This window comes from Pituophis catenifer, unplaced genomic scaffold (assembly GCF_029215685.1).
Source record: "Pituophis catenifer annectens isolate HBS135680 unplaced genomic scaffold, rPitCat1.0.hap2 SCAF_10, whole genome shotgun sequence".
Lineage (NCBI taxonomy): Eukaryota > Metazoa > Chordata > Lepidosauria > Squamata > Colubridae > Pituophis > Pituophis catenifer.
In genome coordinates this window covers 1,067,856-1,090,159 of record NW_027256890.1, presented here as the reverse complement: position 1 = coordinate 1,090,159, position 22,304 = coordinate 1,067,856, and the positions used below count along the sequence as shown (strand labels likewise).

The window sequence follows — 22,304 nt, the reverse complement described above, 5'->3', positions numbered from 1 at the left end:
GTTTAAATATTTTTCTCTTCTGCTGTTACAGGTACATGTTTTCTGATTTTTTAAAATACGTTTCTACACAAGAGGATAAAATGTGAGCTTAGAAAATATAGGAACAATAATATATTTTAGTTTCTCCCATCTCTACAATGATTCACCCTGTATAATTAGCTGGGGGGGAGAAGTTAGAATTTGAATTTCTAGAATACTTGCTCCAAATTCAATTCGGAGGCTTTGTATGGAGATATAAGAGCTATCAATCACAAATCCATCTGTCTAGACCAGGGGTGGGCAAATGTGGCCCTTTTACCACCTGTGGACTTCAACTCCCAGAATTCTTGACAGCTTGGCTGTCTCTGAATTCTGGGAGTTGAAGTCCACAGGTGGTAAAAGGGCCACATTTGCCCACCCCTGGTCTAGACTAATAAGATTTATTATTTATTTATTTATTTATTTATTTATTTATTTATTTATTTATTTGATTTATTTGATTTATTTATTTATTTATTTGAATTATTGGTTTGATTTATGAGGCTGCCCATCTCAAATTCATATCTCTGGACAGCTAACAATATTTTACAAAAGATTAAAACATAAAAAACAAGCAATGACCACACACATTTAACTGCAGCTGCGGCAAAAACAAACCACAGAATAGAATAGAATAGAATAGAATAGAATAGAATAGAATAGAATAGAATAGAATAGAATAGAATAGAATAGAATAGAATTCTTTATTGGCCAAGTGTGATTAGACACACCTTTTGCCTCCGGTGCAGAAGTTCTTAATGTACATGCAAAACAACAAAGTAATAATAATCATAATAATGATACCAATAAGAGACGGTAGTGGAATAGATGAGATGGATAAAAGCAATACAGCCATATCACATGGGTAAATGTACTTAGACATAAGACTAATTTCAAATCAACAGAGCTGTTGTACATGCTTGCAGAAAGAGAAGAATATAAACACTGAAGGTAGCTCTTCTCACAGGCCATCACCCACCGCAAGGATGAAAAATTTAACAAAAATTCCATTGAGTGATCCCTGTGAAAGGCAAAGCCTTTTCCTATGGAAATAAGTTGTGGGGTTTGCAGTATCACACACTCCTCACTTGCATGCCTCCTCCATTGCCCCCTGTGGACACCCTGTGGCTCTTCTGGAAAACAACTGGATGTTCTCTTAGACCTTCCTACAATCACTTTATACAAATAAGAGGGTGGAAGGGCTACGAGGGGCAGAGGCTGCTGACTGATCACTGTTGGTTGCCCAGCGAGTGAGACCAGTGTTGCTTCCTGCTCACCTAGTTGAGGCACCTTCAGGAGATACATAAGGGAGGCAGCTCAGCAGAGAGTTTAGGCACGGAGGTCAATGCGAAGGATTTTTTATTGGCTTAATTGTTTGTATATGTTGGAGGGAAATGCTCATGTGACCGTAGGGACGGTGCCCTCGTTGTTTTCTTTCCTGAAGATCATGAGGCACAGGCTGACTGCACTCTTGAAGAGTAAACTGAAGGGACTAGAGGCAATACTGTCCATCCCATAGCCCTGGTCCAGCTTCTGGGGGAAGAACTGGACCAGGGAACTGCTGCTGAAGGACAAGGCCTCCCAGAAGACAGAAGAGAGCAAGTGATCACAGGAGGTAACTGAACTAGGTGTCTGGGCCTCTGGATGAAGTCCAGTTGCCACAAGCCTCAGAGACGGTCTGGCCCTAAGAACCAAGAAGGACACGTGAAGTTGCTTTGGAATAATTCCTTTATTGTTGTTTGCCTGCAAACAGAGTCTTCATAAACTGAAGCATTATCTGCAATAACGTAGATATACTCTATGAATTGCTAGGGAGAGTCCGACCTGGCTCTCTTCCTGCCCACCGGACAGTCCAAGCGCTGCTCTCTCTTCGCCCTCTGGGAAGGAGCTCCTCCTGCCTGCCACTCCGGATGGCATTCCTCAACAGAGACCAGGAAGAGAAGTCTGCAAGCTCTGCAAAGGCTACGGAGAGTTAGTCCTTGCCTCTGCAGGAAGGAATGACGGTGGCCTGGAAGAGACTCCCCACCAAAAGCTCTGGAGTAGCACTCTAGTCTAGCAGTCAGGTGGTCTGTACAAGGCTGTGACTGTTGAGAGGGGGAGGGGGAGAGAGATAGAGGAGGGGGGAAAGAGCAGGAGAGAGACAGTGATAAAGAGGGAAGGGGGAGAGAGATAGAGGGGGAGAGGGTAGGCGATAGAGTGGGGGGAAGAGGGGGAGGGAGAGGGGGAGAGAAATAGAGGGGGGGAGAGACGGGAGAAGAGAGATAGAGGGAGGAGGGGGAGAGAGTGGAGGACAGCAATAGAGGTAGAGAGGGGAGAGAGAGAGAGAAAGGGGGAGTGGAGGAGATAGAGTGGGGGAAGAGGGAGAGGGGGAGAGAAATAGAGGGGAGAGGGGAGTGGATGAGATAGATAGATGGCGAGAGGGGAGGAGAGAGATAGAGGGGGAGGGGGAGAGGGGAATGGGGAGGAAGAGGAGGAGGGGGAGAGGGGGGGAGGGGGAGAGAGTGGAGGACAGCAATAGAGGTAGAGAGGGGAGAGAGAGAGAAAGGGGGAGTGGAGGAGATAGAGTGGGGGAAGAGGGAGAGGGGGAGAGAAATAGAGGGGAGAGGGGAGTGGATGAGATAGACAGATGGCGAGAGAGGGGAGGAGAGAGATAGAGGGGGAGGGGGAGAGGGGAATGGGGAGGAAGAGGAGGAGGGGAGAGGGGGGCAGTGGGGAGGGGGAGAGAGTGGAGGACAGTGAGGGAATAGAGGGAAGAGGGGGAGGGGAGACAGATAGAGAGGAGGGGGAGAGAAGGGGGGAGGATGCGAGGTCCTGCATTTTAGGAAGGACCCTGACAAAGTGGGGGGTCCAGTGGGCGCCGTCTGAAAGGGGCCGGGCGTCCTTCGCCTGGAGCTGACCCAGCAGCCTCCTCCTGGCGGTGTGTCCGAGGCTGGACTGGATGCTATTCCAGCTGCAGGGCTGCTTCCTGTCACACTCCAGAGTTCTGCTCAGTCGCAGCCCGGCCACTCCCCCGAGGGCCCCTTTAAGAGCGGTGGACTTCAACTCCCAGGATTCCCGCGGCGGCACCGGGGGCTGCGGAGCTCTGGGAGTTGCAGTCCACGCCTCTTGAAGCGGCTGAGGCGAGACACGCGGGGCTGGACGGCCGCTGGGCACCCGGGCCCTCTCCCGCCCGCCGCCGCCGCCGCCGCCGCCGCCGCTCACCCAGGCCGATGGCTCGGTAAGCGTTCTCCGGGTCGTGCACCAGGTCGCAGAGCGCCATCAGGGCCCGCTGCCGCGTCAGCAGCTCGGGGTGCTGCAGCTCCTCGTTGAGCTTGGGGAGGCCTCGGCGGCCGAAGGCCACGGGCGCCTTGGTGGGGTCGATGTCGGGGGGCAGCTGGGCCGAGATCCGCGGGTGCGCCATGGCGGAGGGGAGCCCGCCGAGCCGCGCACGCCGGGTTGCTAGGCGACGGGGACGCCGGGCGGGAAAGTCTGCGCACGCGCACGCGCCGGCTCCGGGGCGGGGCGGGGCCTTCCCGCGGGTCTGCGAGCGCTCTCCGAGCAGCTTCGGAAGCGCTCGGCTTCCCTCGTCGCTGTGCCGCGCTCAGAGCGCTCTTTCCCCCCGCGGCCTCCGCTCTGCGACGCCTCCCCGCCTTTCCCGACCCTGCCGCTCCCGGGGCTGCCGAGGGCGGCTCCTCCTCCCGATCTCCCCCTTGGGAAGCCTCTCGCCTCTGCACGGCTCCTTCCGCGGGGGGGGGGGGGGGAAGCTGTTGAAAGAGAAGGCGCGGTCCGAGCAGGCACGGATGGATGCGCTTTAGTTCCCAGCCAAGCGGTTGCCAGGACGCGCGTTTCCTTTTGGATGGCTTGGTTCCACGAGCAGATCCTCTCCTGGGCAAACCCGGGCAGTTCCGGGCCTCGGGCGTTTGCGGAAGGGCAGGGGGCGGTTGTCCCCTCCCTGCTGGGCTGCTGCGAGTCGGAGAGGAGCCTCCTGGAGCTCCTGACTCGGCCAAAGGCCTTTCGGCTCCCGGTGCGGTCGAAAGGCGAGCAGGACCAGACCTCCGTTCCTGAAGGGAGCCTCAGCCAGATACACACACGCAGGAACGCAGCTGCTTCCCTGTTTCCTGGCAGGTGCAATTGTGGCCATTTGGTTCGGAGCATTACATAGAATTGCTGGGCATCCTGAAGAGAAAAGGGAGGACGGGAACGATGGGCAATAGGAGGATTGTGGCAGAAATTCTGGAGCTTGGGAGCTGCAAGAAATGCCCGACAACCGCAATTGTTGGGGGCTCTGGGGAAAGAGGGAGAAGAGCGGTTTTGAGGAGCAGGGCGTAAGCAAGAGGGCACTAGCAATGAAATAGTCTTAACCCTGGAGCCCTTTGTCAGGTGCAAAGACCCAGAGCAACCCCTTGAGCTGATCAGAGCATTTTCTTTATTGCTACTGGCCTATTTACAAGAATCTCTCTTGGGAATAACTGGATAAGGGCTACAGGGATTTTATGGAGGGTGGGGAGGTTTGGGTCACTTTCTCCCCTGCAGGGATTCCTGCTAGGAGGGAGTCTACCCTGAGAGATGCAACTCAGAGAAGACAGGAGGGGTAAATGAGGGTTGGCTTGGCTAATGTAAGGAATGCAGGCCTCCATGGCCAGGAGAACAAGGCCAGGGCACCTGAAGGATTTCGGGGGGGGGGGGGGGCTGGGTAGGTGCCAGACGGCTGGGGAAGAGTGAATGTTGCTCCTCTCTTTGCAAAAGGGAAGAAAGTGGAGCCAGGAGAGTTCAGGCCAGTCAGCTGGGTGTATACTGTACAATTGATAAGGTCAAGAGCCTGGTGGCACAGCAGACTAATAGCCTGTTATTAACATTCAGCTGCCTGCAATTACTGCAAGTTCGAATCTCCCCAGGCTCAAGGTTGACTCAGCCTTCCATCCTTTCTAAGGTGGGTAAATTGAGGGGACCCAGTTGTGGGGGTAATAAACTGACTTTGTATAAATATACAAAAAGTATGAAGGCTATTGCTTAACGCCTTGTAAGCCGCCCTGAGTCTCCGGAGAAGGGCGGCATATAAATTAAATTAAAAAAAAAAAAAGGTCCTCAGGCAGGTTATGGATGAGAAAAGGCCTTTGTCTCCCCCTCCCCCCGAATTCTGTGTCCATTTTTGGCACCGCCATCTAAGCCTCCGATGCTGACAAGCCGCAGTGTGCGTAGAGGACAGCTATGGTTGCAATGAAGCCCAGAGGAGATGGCTGTGCGAGAGCCAACAGTCTGGCATGCGCGGGAAGCGGATTCGGTTTAGGGCCCCGGAGGACCTGCCTCCCGGCTGAATCGCCGCTTCTTGGAGCCTCCGCTTCCCTTCTCCAGAGGTCTCCAAGCAGAATGGCAGAGCTGGAAGGGAGCCTGGAGGGCTTCTGGTCCGAACCTACCAGCGGAGGGAGTAGCCGACCTCCAAGGCCGCCTCCCAGTCCATAAGGGCCCATGGAAGTCGGCTTCTCCAACCCCCCTACCCGGAGCACCAATCCTCGGACTGTCCCGCTCGAGGGGCGATTTTGCAGAGGAGACGCATCGAATTGGAGCGGGCGGGCGGGGCGGCGCCTCTCCTGGCACCGGAGGGGACGGGGAAGGGGCGTTTTCGGGGGGGGGGGAAGCGGGGAGGAGGGCAGCGCGGGGGGCGCCGGGGAGGGGCCGAGCCTGTCCCGCCCTCGGGGCGGTTGCCATGGCCACGCGGCACTAGCGCCGGAGCCGCCTGCCGAGCTGGGGGCCGGGGAGCCGCCCGGGACTCCGCCCTGCCCGGGAGCCCGTGCGCTGCCCTTCGCCGCTTGCCGGGTGCGGGGACTCGCAGGGAGGGAGCATTCGCGCCCGCCGCCGGGCTGCTTCGGGTGGCCGAGCGGGGAAAGCGCCCGCCGCGGCCGTTCCGCTCCCCGGGGCTGGCTGGGCGCCGGAGGCTGGAGCGCGCGGCTGCTGCCAGCTGGGGAGCCCCGCAGGGAGGGAGGCGCCTGCCCGGCCGCTGTTCCGCGGCTCCGGAGCCTGGCCGGGCGTCCCCGGGCGGCTGTAGCGGAGGGAGGCCGGAGGGCTGCGCCGGCTGAGGGGCTCCGGGCGAGGGGAGACGCTGCTGGCGACGGCGCGTCAGCCGGGATTGGCGCGGGTCCCGCTTGGGAGGGCGGCCTCGGGGGCTTCCGCCTCGTGTGGTGGGCCCGCCGAGAGGCTGCTTTCCGCCGGGCTGGCAGGCAGGGGAGGGGAGGGGCGGATTGCACCTGTCCTCACCCTCTTTCTTTTGTGCCTGGCAGCCCCGCGGGGTGGGCGATGAGGGCGCCCCTCCTGCCCGTCAGCAGAGACCGGAGGATCTCGGCCTTCCCCTTGGTAAGCAAGACACGCCCGTCCTCTCCCCCCTGGCTGAGCGGGGGGGGCTCTTTGCCCAGGTGGGGGCCGCCTAGTGAGGCTGCTCCCCTCTGCCTGCAGTGCTACACCCCCGAGGCCTGTCTGCAGCTCAGGGAGGACTTCCACGCCCAGGTGAGGGCGGCCTGTCAGCGGAGGACCCCGGGGACCGTTGGGTGAGTCTGCAGTCCATGGGCAGCAGCCGGTCGGTTCCTTTGCTCCTTCAGCTCCTCCCTCAGCGGCGCTTCCCTTGGGGGGCTCTTTGGCCCCCGCATATTTCTGGGAGGAAGATGTGTCTGGAATAACAGGAAATTCCCCTTTGATCCGCCCTTCATAGCGTCCATCCGCTCCTCTCTTTATCCTTTCTTGCAAGCCACACTAGAGGGGACACACCAGGTGGGTGCAACACCTTACATGCTACCAGGATGTTTAAACCATTGCTTGCCAGAGGTTCCAAAGTCTTTGCATATTCTGCTAAGCCAAGTCCAACCTGTTCCATGATTTAAAAGAGTGGGGGCTAATAAAAGTGTTGCCTGCAACATCATCAGCCGAGGAGGAGGCGGTGCTCTGCTTTGGAAGGCAGGCATAGCAGTTTATGCATTGCCTTGAGTCCCAAGAGCTCCTTAGTGCCACCACACCCTCTTTCGTTGCAGACTTAGCCAAGCAAACCACCCAGGTTCATCCTGTTTTCCAATTCCTGCAAACCCAAAATAGAAACTGCTTTGCATTTGAAGGACAGGAGTAACTTTAGGAAAGCATCTCATTCTGGGTTTTTTAAAAAAATTATTTATTTAAATTGTCCGCCCAGATCCAAGAGACTCTGATCAGCATACAAAACTGGAAAAGACAGTAAAAACAGCTAAAAATATTGAATCAAGCCAACAGCCTCGTCTTGCACACTCTAATAAATAACAAAATCCAGAAAACCAAACAGAGGCCATTAAACAAATAACAAGCATCAACCCCAGGCCTGGGACCCAAAGCCTTCTGGAACCCCAGGAGAGAAGATTCTGATCTTTGGGGGGGGGATCCTGTTCCAGAGAATGGGGCCCCAACAGAGAAGGTACCCAGCCTAGGTCCCACGAGATGCCATCTTCTAGGAGATCAATTATTATAAAACGGTCTCCCTCTGTGGAGAATATATTCTAGTCACTGCATCTCTAAGCTAGAGAGTCCCAGCAATATACTGCTTAAAATGTCAGCCCCACCCCTTCACCTTACTCATGGGAGACTCCTGGGGGAGGCTGGCTGTCCTCACTCAACCCAGCCTTCCTGGTAAGTTTGTTAAGTGCAAGTTTGTTAAGGGAGAAGTAGGAGGAGATGGCAGGAAGGAAAGGCAGGAAATGTAATTAATATGTAAAAGCAAATTCTGGTTCATATTTTGCCAGAGAGACATCTACATAAATGCAAGATCTGTTTATTTTGCATAGACAAATCCTTCTGGGTTCACCTTGATGTCCTGATGTTGTCTTCACTACTGATCAGGTCCTCCTATCTGTTTCTGTCTTTCTGAAGTACCCCCCCCACACACACACACACCCAGTTTGCTTTACACTCAGATTGAAAAAGAATTGGGGGTGGGAGGAAGCAGAGGGATGCAAAACCCCATTGGATCCTGAACTGCTTCAAGCTCAAAAGAAGGAGGGCAGTAGGATAGGGGAGGACAGTGCCGAGTTGTCTCAAGCCATGAAGAACTCCAGATTTTGCATCCCTCTCCTTGAAAGTTTGTTTGCTCCATGAAACAGTCTGTTTTTTCCTAGCACTGTAGCAACATGTTCAATGTGAAAATGTGTGTTCCAGCCTAAAGATCTCCAAGGTGGTCGTGGTGGGAGACCTCTGTGTTGGGAAAACAAGCCTTATCAACAGGTATTATAATGCTTCCTTGTCGAAACCATTCCATTTTCCAGCAGCAATTAATGGCAGTTTCTGTGCCCCCACCCCCAGGTTATTCTAAATTCACTGGCCATTTCCTGCAGGGATCTTTGAGTGCCACGCAGGCTGCTTTGAGCCCTTTCTAGGGTGGGTGAAGCCCCTGTTGCTTGGGAGCACTGGAGGCTGGTGGGACCGCCGGGCCTCAGAGGCAGGCCATGGGCAGGGTGCAGAGGAGGATTCCTCCCTCCTTCCCCTCCAAGAAGGCTGTGGATAGACCTGGAGTTCGAGAACTGGACTTCTCTCAAAAAAAGGTCTTAACGGCAGGTGTGGGTTATGCCAGAGAACCAGGAATATGTACCCAGCTTCTAAATAAAAATCTTAGGAAGGGAGTTACGACATTTATCCCTGCTCCCCAAAACACAGAAAATATTAGTTGTGGGCAGCAGAGAAATAACAAATGTGCTTATTTGAAATTTAGTTGTTGGGCTTTTCTCAAGCTCGCGTCGCTGAAATTTCAGAAGGAATGTGGAGCATCTTTTCTGACTACCAAATTTTATTTAAAAGCATTTTAATATTTATAAATAAATAAATAAATAAATAAATAAATAAATAAATAAATAAATAATATAAATAAATATTTATTTATTTATTTCGTTCCCTTTATCAGACACAGGGAGCAGTTAACATCGTCCCTTTTCTCTGCCATTTTGTGTTCTTCCCATGCTGATCGCCCGGCCTGTGTGCTGAAGGGGACTCTCCCAGATGCACACCTAAAGGGAAAGAACTTCCCAGATTTAGCCCAAAGGGGCTTCTTCAAGAGGCAACTGGACTTCCTGGTTTTTCTTTGAGGACGTTTCGCTTCTCATCCAAGAAGCTTCTTCAGCTCTTTGCCTCTTGAAAAAGCACCTTTGGGACAACCATGGGATGACTGAGAATCTCTACCAAGATTTAAATGGGCATGCTGTTTTTTCCCTAACCATTTTTCAATTGCAGGTTTTGTAAGGAGGTTTTTGACCGGGATTACAAGGCAACCATTGGCGTGGATTTTGAAATTGAGCGTTTTGAGATCGCTGGGGTGCCCTACAATCTTCAGATGTAAGTTGGAAAGCAGCTCCTGTCCCTGTTTCCCCTTCCCCATTTCCAGGTATGTGGAAGGTTTCACTGGAATAACCTTAAAGCAACATTTCTGATGGAAAAGGCAGTCTTGTGTTTCAGAATGCCTTTGCTTGAGGGAGCGTGCACGTTTTATGCGCATGCATTTACCCTGACACACAGAAAACTTTTGCCAAGCAAAGCGTGTCCTCAGGATGTCGGCCATTGTGCTTCAACCCCCAGAATCTGTCAGCCCTCCGAGGTAGACCAGACAAGAACACTGGAGTGCTCAGACTACTTTTATTACATAGTTACAGTGTAGGTAGTCCTTGACTTATGACCATAATTGGTCCTGCCTGCTTGGGTCATATGTTGTGACGGTTGTAAGGTGGGTCACCCACATGACGGACCCGATTTTACAACTTTTTTTTTTTTTTGATGCGGTGTTAAACAAACCCATTGTTCGCTAGGGGGCATTTTTGCTGGAATGCCAGTTATTGGTAAAAACATCATAAATTGTGGCCACGTGACCCTTCAAGCAGCTGTAAATGCAGTCCGAAATGTAGTCACATGACTACTGAAGAGGGAGCTATTCAAACTCTGGAATTGGATCGTAAATACCTTGCAGGAGGGGAGGTCTGTTGTAATTCGAGGACTACCTGTAACAGATTCTTGCAAGCCTGAATGTGCCTGCCTCCTCACTCTTGAGAAGTAGGGTGAGTCATATCTGAGAAGCTTTCCCAAATTAGTTTCTGCCCCAATTCAGATTTCTTTTATCTGATTATTGCAGCTTTTCCTCCTGTCCCTCAAGGTTATTCCTTCTGCCTGCTAGAGACCCCCAACCAGCCCTCTAACATTAGTTCTGAAATTCCAATGCATTTGATGGGGAGGGAGGCTCAAGCGTTTGGTGCCCATGTAGGTTTTCTTAGCCGAGCCTAAAAAACTGCCTCTCTCCTTGGGCCCCATCTAAGCCCTCGAGGCAGAGCGATGGAAAGTGTTTTTAGGAGTTAATTAAGAGGGAGGATATGTGCTCGTCCTCGTCCTGGGGCCTGTTCAATTAGCATGGTCTCTTGGGGCCTTCAGCTGAATGTGCTAATGAGGACATTACTGGTTGGCCACAACCGGTGACCCAGACTGGAAGTTGGCTGGCTGGGATGTCTCGGAGGGACCTTCATTTCAGCCTTTACGGGAGAAATTAGAAACTGGCCAGGGCACCCAAACCAAGATGGTTGTAGCACGTGAGGGAGTTTCCTGGGAAGACTATTGAGCAACGTCTGAATGGCAAGCAAACTTGGGGGATTTTTGAAGCATCCCCATGGTCACATGATTTACATTCAGATGCTTGACAACTGGCTCATACTTATGACAGTTGCAGTGTCCCAGGGTCATGGGATCCCCTTTTGCGACCTTCTGACAAGCAAAGTCAATGGGCAAGCCAGATTCACTTAACAACCTTGTTAACTAATTTAACAACTGCAGTGTTCATTTAATAAAGGTGGCAAGAACAGTTGTAAAATGGAGCAAAACTCACTTAACAAATTTCTCACTTAGCAACATAAATTCAATTGATTGTAAGTTGAGGACTACCTGTATTCAAGTGGGGGATACACAGATGCTGATGAATAACAACCAGACTGATTTTTATTCAATATGTACTGGTATGTATATATACCGGTACATACATACATACATACATACATACATGCCCAGGGTATATAGTATATATATAGCGTGTGTGTGTTTTGTGTTTCTCTCTGTGTGTGTATTTTAATTTTGAAGAATGAGAGGAAGTTGGGCTTTCTGCCTACTCTCTACTTTAGCTCTGTCAGTGGGAGAATTTAGGTCCCCTTGGAGCCCCCGGTGACTTTCTCCTTCCCTCTTGCCCAGATGGGACACGGCTGGCCAGGAGAAGTTCAAGTGCATCGCCTCTGCCTACTACAGAGGAGCGGAAGGTGAGCCGAGGGCAAAGACCCCCTCCTTGTTTGCCCTCCCCTCCATCTTTGGCGTGGCCAACCGGTGGCTCAGGTGCTGCTCAAACCTTGCACAATCTTATTTTACTTTCTTGGCAGTGATTATCACAGTTTTCGACTTGGCTGACATCCAGACTTTGGATCACACCAAGTAAGTCACTCCAGTTTTCCCTTGTGACTGACTTTGCCTATCCCACTGAGCTACGAATGATGGAACCACGTTTATGGGCTGAAGAAGACCTGCCTGCTTTTACACAAAGCCAAAGTCGAGCAAACCTATTACAATTCAGATCATTCCTGCTGCCGCAAATTCTGCCATCTGTAACCATTTTTCCAACCATTGTTTGGCGAAAATAATACCATGGTGGGAGACGTCAATGATATGGGGTGGGAATACTAGGAGTCCGTGGTGGGTGGAGAAATGGCCTGTTAGTGTCTCATCATGAAACATTAAGCCTATCAGGATGATTAAAGGATCTGATCCTGTATACCCGCTCTGACTACTCTCTCTCTCTCTCTCTCTCTCTCTCTCTCTCTCTCTCTCTCTCTCTCTCTCTCTCTCTCTCTCTCTCTCTCTCTCTCTCTCACACACACACACACACACACACACACACACACACACATAATGGAAAGGCCTTTAAGCTGGCCTGTGGCATTTCTGCAGCAGAGTCAAGCTCGTCACCAATTGGAGTTTGAAATCATGGCTCCTCCACATTTAAGTGAGAGACTTCGCCTCAGAAAAGCCCCATGCGAGTTAAATATTAATTTGCATGCAGAGAAGAGGCATGGATGCATTAAACTATGTGGAACATGACTTCACCCCACCTGCCAACAAGGGAGGCATGGTTTTCTCCCTGCTGTGTGGAATCAAGCTGGGCAGGTCTTCCTAAAGGGCCCAGGAGGAAGAGGAGGAGGAGGAAGAGGAGGAGGAGGCGGCGGCCAAGGGAGGGTGAAAGCTTGGCTGGTCGTGATGCCCTTATGCCAGTTAACTCTGAAGCGCCTCTGCAGACTGTGCGTGAAAGGAGGGTACAGCCATTCTCGGTTTGGCTGCACTGCTGCTCACTAGCGTTGCCTCCGGCTTGGCTCCTGCAGGCTCTGGGGTCCTTTGGCTCGTGGTTTTACCCAAGCTCTTTCCAAGGGGGAGGACCAGTTGACTCTCTAACTAGGCTTGGTGGGCAGGAGGCCCGTATCGGAGGGGACTGGCACAGGGACCGTCTTGTTTGCTGAGCGGGAGAACAGATGGTGTGCCTTCCTTTCCTCTGCCCTCTGCCTTGCCTTCTCTTTCCCTGATCACTCGGGGCATCACTAGATCAGTTTGCCAGTTCAAAGGAGCAACGGTGAAAACAGGGGCAGATGGCTGGCCGCCACCTGATTAGGTTTGCAAGAGAAAAACAGGCTGAATGCTGAGAGGCAGAAGGCAGAGATCTATTCATTTATTTAAAACATTGCTCTAGCTCCCCCCGCCTTAGAACAGACTCTGGGTGGTTCCCAGTTAAGAATTAAAACAGCATAAAATTATATTAAAAGCCATAAACATGGAAAATAAAAACCAGGCACCGTGTCAAGCTTCCAACATGCAGTCACTCCACCCTATTGTTTGGGGGGGAAACGAAATCTTTAGTGCTTTATGGAAAGCCAGGAGGGCAGAAGCCTGCCAGGGGAAGGGGCAGCGGCTACCATGGAGAAGGCAGGCTTCCTAGCTCCCATAAAATGGCCATATTTTGGTGAGGGGACCAGGGCTGTGCCCACCCTACTTGATCTGGCACAATGGGTAGATGTCCTAATGGAAGGCAGCTCGACAGATAAGCTGGGTTTTGGAAGCGATGACCAGCATCTTGAATTGCACCTGGGAAGAGACCAGTGGTGGGTTGGCCCCGGTTCGGACCGGTTTGCAAGAACCGGTGGGAGGCTCCGCCCACTACCCCAGATATCGTCATTGGCGATCTGTACACGCGTGCAATCCCATTGCGAACCGGTAGTAAAGGTAAGTAGAACCCACCCCTGGAAGAGACTGGAAGCCAGTGCAGGTGATGCCACAGAGATGCTACATGGGCAAAGCGTGGGGCCCCCATTACTGTTTGCGCTGCTGTGTTCTGGATTAGGTGAAGTTTCTGAGTGGTTTTCAAAGGTAGCCCCAGGTAACGCACATCGCAGTGATCCATACGGGAGGTGACCAAGGTCCCTCTTGCAAGATGCTCTTTGTTCACTGTCCTTCCAGACCGAATAACCAGGTGGAGCCTGCCCATTGCAGCAGGACAGGGGGAGGCATCTTTGGGGCTGGGGTGGCAGAAGAAGGCCTCCGCAAGGTGAGAACAGGGTGAAGGCCAAGCCAGGACTGATACAGGTGTGTCTTCTCAGCATGTCAGATGATCCCTCACTCGCTTACCTGTTCTCTTCTCCCTGTGCAGACGGTGGCTGGAGGATGCCCTGCGGGAGAATCACCCCGGCTCCAGCTTTGTGTTTCTGGTGGGAACCAAGAAGGATCTGCTGGTGAGCCTGAAAAAATCTATCTCAAGAACCAAGTTGGTTGGTTGGGAATCCATCTGCAGCACAGTGAATGGAGCAGGTCTGTCTACGGAAGGCCCTGACAGCTGGGGCAGGGTGGGGTGGGGTGGGGTGCTGATGCTGGCTGTGTGAAGAGCTGGGAGCCCTCAGGCCCTGCTCCTCTGCCAGAAGAGACCAAGGGCGTCATGACAGCAGCCAAAACACATGTGAAAAACAGGTGAAACTTCCATCACGCCTTCCATTCTGTCCCCCGTCTTGCTATTTCTGACAATAATCTGTAGACACCTGTTAGAGACCCTGGTAGCGTTATTCCCTAGACCCATCCTTTTGGGGTGGGGGCAATTTATTTGAAAGATCAAGAACACACACTGGGTGCTCTTGTGAAGCAACTGAGGGGAGGGAGGCTCCTTTGCTGCCCCCCACCCCAGAAAACCTGTCCCCTCCCTATGCCCTGGGCTTTCCTTCTTCCTTTCTCTAGGGAGGTGGCTGCATCTCCCCATTATTGGTTTTCTCAGAAAGCTTATTTGGGCTCTTCTTGGAAAGGAAGGAAGGGGGGTGCTGGAGGTGAGGCTTGGGGGCTTCCCTGCTTCCCCTGTGGCATCTTTTTCATGCAGACAAGGCCAGAAGGGCAGGGAGTACCCAGAGGACCCCAGCCTGTCTGTCGCCCTTACCCCACCACACTCCTTTGTGTTGCTGGCCCCCTCCCTTTTCTCTTGGCTGTATGAAGGATCCACAGCTTGTAGGGATTGCTGGGCTGGCCGTGTGGCCCCTGATGCCATGTCCCTCACTTGTGGCATTCAGGCTGCCTGCCACAGCCTGGCCCAGCTGCCTTTGGCCAAGGTGAGAGCAAAGGCAGCCACTCAGCCCCCAAAAGGGCAGGAGGGGAGGGGGCTGGCCTGCAGAGCCCTCATAGGCCAGGCTGTGGAAATTTGGCTGCAGTCAACTCTCCCCCTCTAGATCTACTTTGGAGGCCTTTTGAGCTCACTATCCCACCCTACTCTGCAGCAGGAAACTTCCCCACAGCCCCCTCATGGCCTGGGAAGAGGGCAGTGGAAAGGCAGACGCTTATGTTTGGGGGGGCAGCACCTCATTCCCCGTCTGTGGCTCTTTCCGTTTCAGTCCAATGCCGAGAGTGAGCGGACAGAGCGGGACGCCATCCGTCTGGCCAATGAGATGCAGGCAGAGTATTGGTCCGTCTCGGCCAAAACAGGTCAGTTGAGCCCCAGGAAGGCAGCACAGCAGATCAGGGAGGGAACGGGCCCCCTTGCCCCCCCCGCCCGCACTGTCTGGAAGGAGTCGCTGGACCCCGAGTGTCGCCCACCCAGCTTTGGTGCCCTAAGGAGGCTTCCTCGCGTGCCAGGGAGGTCTTGGACCGCAACACCCACGTGCGTATGCATTGGTTCTCCCAGCAAGCGGCCATGTTAATCTGTTCTCTGAGTAGAGCAACAACAGCTAGCCAATATACCTGCTTTCCAGGTTTTAAGGATTTCTTTTCTTTCTTCAGGGGAAAATGTCAAGGACTTTTTTTTCCGGGTGGCTGCCTTGGCCTTCGAGAGGTCTGTACTCATGGAGCTGGAGAAGAGCTGCAACCGGCTGCTGCCAATCGGCACAGGGGACTTCATCAGTATGTGGGCCTAACTCCCTCCCCCTCCTCATTTTCAGGAAAGGGGTCTTTTCTTCTAGATCAGCATTTCTCAGCCTTGGCACCCTGAAGACGGGTGTCAACTTGCAAAACTTTCAAGTTGCCGTGAGCAGCCGTGAACTTGACAACGGGTGGACTTCAACCCTCTGAATTCCCCAACATGCTGAGTTGACACCCAGCCATCTTCAAGTAGCCACGGTTGAGAATCACGCAGGCCAGGGTGCTCCAGTCCAGAAGCAGCTCCTGTGGGATTCAGTGGGGCTGCTTCTGGTTGAGCCCAGGTAAAGGCAGCATTGGCAGCCACTCGATTCAACTCTTCCGAGGTAGCCGAGGGGACATCCAAGCCCATCCTGGAAAACACAAATACAGTAACTGGCATTTGGGGGTGGGAAGAGAGCGGAAGGACTTTTGAAGGCTCTTCTCTCCCTTGGTCTCCTCTTGCAGGGATAGAGGAAAACGCGGCATCTTCACGTGGATCTCGTCCATCCAACCTGAACTGCTGCTAATGGCTCCCAGGGGACACGCTGCAGGCTGCCCCCATCACTCTTGGACAAGCAGGAAATCTCTGGATCTCGGGGAACCACAAGGAGTGTGGCAGAGCCAGTCCCCACCTCCACTGCTCCCAAAGCCCTTCTGAGCTATGGAGGCTCATGTGGAGGAAAGGACCCGTCTTTCTCTAGAAAGGCCCAGTTTCCTCTCCCTGGAAACCCTTCGTGCTCCAAACGCCAAGCCTTTGCCTCCTGGTTACCCGGAGATGGTACGAACGGACCAGGTCTGCTGACTGGGCTAATTCAGGGCAACAGCCCCAAACCAGCTGACTCTTCCTGGCAGCCGCAAATTCTGCTTGAACTGGACATCTAGTTAAACCTTAACCATGAAACAGCTGTTAAAACCGGCAGGAGGAATTTGTACTTAAGGGGGGATATCTGGAGTGAGAAAAGCTGGTAACCCGACTGTCTCCGATTTAGGGCCCGTCTAGTGGACTCTGGGCCCCAGAGCATCTTGCGCTGAATTAATTGCTTGAATTACTTGTTAGCTTTGCTTAGAATGACTGCCAGAGCAACCCCTGTAAAAACAGACCTTTGTCTTCATGTCCATTGTAGAATTAAAAGCTCTGCCGGAGGATTCTACGCTGCGCCCATAACTCAACCCCTTAGCATAACATAACAGAACCCCTTAGCAGCAATTGGTGAACCCCACCAGCAATAGCACTTAAGACTAATATAGCGCTTCACAGTCCTTTCCAGCCTTCTCTAAGGGCTATTAGCCCCAAATCTGGGTCCTCATTTTACAACCTCGAAGGATGCAAGGCTGAGTCAGCCTTGAGCCAGAGAGACTCCAATTGCCAGACTGCTGTCAGCCGGCAGTCAGCAGAAGTAGCCTGCAGTGCTGCATTCTAACGACCGTGCCACCAGAGAGCTGGGTTCAAGAAGCCACTTCTCACGCTCGCTTCAGGGAGACATCTCAGCTAGTGGTGGAGACGCAGGTCTAGCATCACAGGGGAACTCTGAAGGAGAAGGAAATTTCCACAACTCGCCCCCTCGCCAGTGGATGTTATCTACAGCACACAAAGTAACCTTGCTACATACTATGCCAGGCATGAGAACGCCCTCCCTGGTTGAAGGGAAAATTTACCCATCCCAGACAAGTGAATGTTTCCTGCTGCCAAATGATGCATTGTGGGAAATGGCTTTGTTTGCAGAGATTTTCCTCTGGGTTGTAATTGTTTCACCATACGTTAGCTTTTAGTAGTATAGGTAGTCCTTGGCTTACAACCACAGTTGAGCCCACTTGAGTCACTTTTGCCACTTGCCAAGTGAACCACCGCAGTTGCTAAGTGGGTAACACAGTTGTTAAGTGAACCTGGCTTCCCCATTGACTTTTGCTTGTCAGGAGGTTACAAAAGGGGATCACGTGACCCTGACCGTCATAAATATGAACCAGTGGCCAAGTGTTGGAATTTTGTATACATGACCGTGGGGATGCTGGGACGGTCATAAGTGTGAAAAATCAGTGCTATTGCAACTTCAAACTGTCACTAAATGAAGGGTTGTAAGTCGAGGACCTGTATTGATGACGCTCAAGAAACAAAGGGTGCAAGCAGGCCTTTCTTTAGCCTTTCTAAATGCACGCAAGTAACAAGAGTGCTGTCTGTCAAATAACATGTCAACAGCCCCAATAATTTTGGAGGCTTTTTGCCATTGCAACGGGGGAAAGAAATCCCTCTAAAGGGTAAGACACACACACACACACACACACACACACACACACACACACACACACACACACACCGTGCTCCCAGCACCCAGGAGGCTGGCAATCTCCTGCAAGGTCCAGCCTGTCACTGGGGAAGCTTCTGGCTAGAAGCAGCCCTGGCACTGCACTGAAAGGCAGCCCCCATTGGTAGCCTCTCAAGTGGCCAGCAGAGAGTTGCTTTGGGAAGGAGATGCTAGCCTGTGTGGTGCATGTCGGGAGGGTGGGGGGGATCTCTTCCAACCACACATCTGCATTGTCTGGAGATGCTTTTCTGCAGCATTTCTGTCATTCCTTCAGCAGACAGAGAGAAAACGCTGCTGCTGCCTCCGGAGCTGTTCTGGGGCGCCCCTGGACAGGCACCACTGACATAAAAGCTTCTTTCCCATATCACCCCCAGCATCGCAGGGCAAGCTTGCGCTGGGTGAAAAGCCCTGGTGCTTTTTAAGCAGAAAGGAGCCAGGCCATCCCTGCCTGTAAACAGCCTGAGCGCCCAGCAGTGAGAGAGGCACAGCTTTGCAAAAGGATTTGGGGTACGAAGCAGGGGTGAAATGCTCCCGGTTCGGACCAAATCGCCCGATCCAGTAGCGATGGAGGCGGATGGTTTGGAGAACCGGTAGCAAAAATCCCTGCCCCCACCCCCCCATTGCCCAGCTGAGCAACGCGATCATCAGAGCCTTTTTTTTTTTATTTTTAAAAGCATTTTTTCTACAACCTCTTCGGCTGAAAAAATGCTTTTAAAAGTAAAAAAAAGGCTCTGATGATCGCGCAGCTCAGCTGGGATCGTCAGAGGCTTTTAAAAGCATTATTTTTACAACCTCTTCGTCCGAAGAAGTTGTAGACAAAATGGTTTTAAATGTTTTTTAAAAAAAAAAGTTGGCCACACCCACTCAGTCGCATTACCCCCTGCAAGCCACACCCAGAGATCTGATAGTAACAAATTTTACACTGGTACAAAGTCACAGCAGAGAGAATCGTTTTCTTCTATTTTTCTCCCCAAATTGCAGTGCTGTCACTAAGCTTCGAGGCTGCACTGAATGTTACCATCTGACATTTCTCCAGAATTTTTTTTTTTGGACCACGGATACATGGCAGTATACTCAGGCGTGCATGTAGAGTACATACAATACAGTACACACAGTGGAGAGTCCACCACAGGCCTGTCCAACTCCTGGCCCACAGGCCAGATGCGTCAAACACTAGCCATGCCCACGCCTGGTTTAGCAAAAGGGAAAGAAGTTGTGATACATCACGTGACAACACAGGTTTTGCCACTCCTACCATATTCTAAATGCAGGCAGCTTCAGAGGCTGCCAATTGCACCTGATAGCCATACCAGGAAATCAACACCCCAGGAAGACCAGCACAGCCTCCATTGAGAGTGGCTCTAGTGACCAAATCGTACAGGACGGAGTGTGCTATCCCTCCTTAGCCTCTGCCTGTTCCACTTGCAAATATCATCTTGTTTTTCGGGGCTTAGAAACAGTATCAGGCATACCCCCTTTGCTCAGTATTGGTTCTTGCATATTTCCTTCAACACTGTCTCCCCGACTCTCTTTCAACCAGCTGGTCCTACAGGGCAGAGCCAGTCACTTTTTGGTGGTGAGCCAGCATGTTTTAATTTGTTGTTAAAAGTTTCATTAACCAGGAACCATACACTATTCCCCATTTGGTTGTGAGTCTGATTTGCAAAATACTGTACAGCAACACCAAGCAAAGTTCATTTTTCGTTTTGCAAAACGCCATGGGTGGGAAGGAGAGGTGTCATGGATACCTCTGGCTCATGAAGTCAGTGCGTTTCTCCCCCCCCCACCCTTTTAAATTCCTTGTGTGTCCAATCACACTTGGCCAATGAACTATTCTACTCAGATAACTGGAGGCAATTTCTTTGTAATGATTGTGCCATTCTCAAGACTTTCTGCCATCCTGGCATTAAGTCTCCATGCTGCTCTTCATCCCCCTGGCAGACGTCTCAGTCTGGAAAAATAGAATTGCTGATTATTTCTGACTCCTTTTCTCGGCATCATATTGCCCACCTCAGAAGAGAACACAGAGAGAAGCCCACAGAGCAGCTGTACAAGATAAAATAGATGACTTATTGACTCCAGAGAAGGAGCAATTAAATGAAATATCTGCCTGGGATTCTCTTAAGGCAGGGATTTGCGAGAAAGTGAAATTTTAGGGATAGACTCAAGATCATGGGAAGTGTTAATACCACTTTATAATGGCTCGGTAAGAACACACTTCGGATATTGGAATATCTTGGTCTCCACACTATAAAAAAAGATGTTGAGACTCTAGATACCCTGAGACTCCTCAGGGTGCCGTCTGTCAGGCAATGTCGGCTGGCGACCCCCCGGGGAAGAGCCTTCTCTGTGGGGGCACCCACCCTCTGGAATGAGCTACCCCCCAGGGATACAACTAATCCCGGACCTCCGGACCTTCCGCCGGGCCCTGAAGACTTTTTTATTTCAGCAAGCTGGGCTGGGTTAAAAAATTTTTAATTGGGGAATTTTTATGGGTAACGGGGTTTTAAATTGGAGAAGCCAAAGATAGTTTAATTTTGTTTTAATGTATTTTAATATTTGTATCGTGTGTTTTTAATTCTGGCTGTTCACCGCCCCGAGTCCTTCGGGAGAGGGGGCGGTATAAAAATTTAATAAATACTAATACTAATACTAGATAGAGTGCAGAGAAGAGCAACAAAGATGATTAGGATACTGGAGGCTAAAACATGAAGAATGGTTGCTGGAACTGGCTATGTCTAGTCTAGTGAAAAGGGGGACTGGGGTGACTTGATAGCAAGTGTTCAGGTATCTGAGGAGCTGCCCCAAAGAAGAGGGAGTCAAGCTATTCTCCAAAGCACCCGAGGGCAGGACAAGAAGCAATGGGTGGAAACTCATCAAGGAGAGAAGCAACCTAGAACTAAAAAGAATTTTCCTAACCGTGGAACAATTTGCCTCCAGAAGTTGTGGATGCTCCAACACTGGAAGGTTTTAAGGCTAGATAGCCATTTGTCTGAAATGATAGGGTCTCCAGTTTGAGCAGGGGTTGGACTAGAAGGCCTCCAAGATCCCTTCTGACTCTGTTATTCTGTTACAGACCACCAGCATTAAAAGATACAGCAATTTTCACACAGGGAGGTTCTATGGCAGAAGACGACAAGCCCTGGAAAGCGGTCTGGGCCCAGATTCCCAGGAAGAATCTCTTGGCAAGATGGGCGGCAAGCAAATGTAATAAATAAGTAAAGTAAAATATGAAGGGACAGACCAATTCAGTGGATGGAGGCAGAAAGGCATCTGAAAAGCCGAAAGGTTCCAAGGATTTTCTGCTTCTCCTGCTTTCTCGGTGCTCCTCAGGTTGAGCTGCTGCCCCGTTTTCAAGAGACAAGCATTGATGTGCTTCTTCTTCGCCCTCCATAAGACCCACAGTACCAACACTTGCCAGTCTTCCCGTTTTCTCTTCCATGGGCCTCCGGGTTCAGTCTCTCCTGGAATGGAAAATGATGCTCCAAATTCCTGCAATGATTTGGGGATGGATGAGCTTGCTTTGGTCCCTCAAAGCAGCCCAGATTCAGCCTTGGGGAGCCACAGGAAGCCCCGCATCTCCTCCCTGCCCACCAAGGGAGACTTTGGGGTGGGCGCTCCTGGGGGGCCCGGTAATCCTGCTTCTGCTGGCGCTGAACGGCCTCTTGGCTTTTCAGAAGCTTCGATTCTCCAGACCTAAGAGAAGCCCGGAGGCGCCCTGGCTGCCTTTCAGGGCTGCTTAGCTCCAGGCTCATCGGGGACCGAAGCGAGCCTGCAGAACGGGGGGCCCGGAGAAGAAGGCCGCGCCTGGCCCCGCTGCCCGTGGGAGGCCGTCCGGCGGGGCGGGGCGGGGCGGGGCAGGGCTCCCGCGGGCAGGACGCGCTCGTCTCCGGCCTTCCCTTTGGCGTCGCCCGGGCCCGGTTCGAGGCAGCGCTTCTTCCTCCGGCCTTGGGAGGAGCGGTCCACACCCAGCCCAGCGCGACCGCCCCGCAGAAAGCCCGGGCTTCGGCTTAGAGAGCGGCGGTCTCTGGCCGGGCAGCCGCTCGACCCCCAGCGCCGGTTCCTGCCTCGGGGAAGGCGACCCCGGCGCTCTGCACGTGCGCAGAGGAGGCGACCACTCCGCCCCGCAGCCGCCGCCGTCCCGCGGAGCCCGCCGCAGCCCCTTTAAGGGGCCGCCCCGCCCTCGCCCCGCCCGCTCCCCACAGGGAGGCAGGCCGGGCCAGCCGCGATGGCGAGCCGAGCCGGGCCGCCGCGTCACCTGGGGCCGGTTGAGTGCGTCCCGCCCCGCCCCGGCTAAGCGCGGCCGGAGCCCCGCGGGATCGGGGGCGGCGCGCAGGCAGACGCGCGGGGAGGAGCCGCAGCCCCCCCCCCCCCCGCCTCGCACCCGCCCGCCCGGCCGCCGCGTCCCTCTCCCCTCGCCTCGCCTCGCCTCGCCCGCCGCCTCTTTGTTCTTGCCTGCCTGCCTGCCTGCCTGCCTTCCGCCGCCGCGGCTCGAGGGGCGCGGGGCCCGGCCATGGGCGGCGGGGCGGCCCAGAGAGCTGGAGGCGGGTCGGGACCGCCGCCGCCCAGGAGCAGCCCGCCCGC

General features: G+C 52.8%; 2 protein-coding genes across 2 annotated transcripts in view; one reads left to right on the top strand and one right to left on the bottom strand.

Annotated features, from left to right (window-relative positions):
• RSPH14 (radial spoke head 14 homolog) overlaps nt 1-3,418 on the bottom strand; it is a 95,862-nt gene extending 92,444 nt beyond the window's left edge. Inside the window, exon 1 of the mRNA XM_070951370.1 lies at nt 3,220-3,418. Within this exon, the coding sequence (XP_070807471.1) occupies nt 3,220-3,418 (199 nt within the window). The remainder of the gene's footprint in view (nt 1-3,219) is intronic.
• Nucleotides 3,419-5,801: 2,383 nt separating this feature from the next.
• On the top strand, nt 5,802-16,546 carry RAB36 (RAB36, member RAS oncogene family). The gene is made up of 11 exons (XM_070951371.1): nt 5,802-5,811; nt 6,273-6,345; nt 6,445-6,536; nt 8,161-8,226; nt 9,226-9,327; nt 11,212-11,276; nt 11,394-11,445; nt 13,703-13,784; nt 14,919-15,009; nt 15,304-15,423; nt 15,886-16,546. Exons 2-11 carry the CDS (start codon nt 6,289-6,291, stop codon nt 15,945-15,947), a joined length of 789 nt encoding a protein of 262 aa, XP_070807472.1. The 5' UTR covers nt 5,802-5,811; nt 6,273-6,288; the 3' UTR covers nt 15,948-16,546.
• Nucleotides 16,547-22,304: the final 5,758 nt, after the last annotated feature.

Bases quoted from the DNA above. Each gene is read 5' to 3' on its own strand.
- RAB36 (XM_070951371.1), top strand. From the start codon at position 6,289: ATGAGGGCGCCCCTCCTGCCCGTCAGCAGAGACCGGAGGATCTCGGCC. The intron at 6,346-6,444 runs GTAAGCAAGACA...CTCTGCCTGCAG, and splicing joins GGATCTCGGCCTTCCCCTTG to TGCTACACCCCCGAGGCCTG. The intron at 11,277-11,393 runs GTGAGCCGAGGG...CTTTCTTGGCAG, and splicing joins CTACTACAGAGGAGCGGAAG to TGATTATCACAGTTTTCGAC.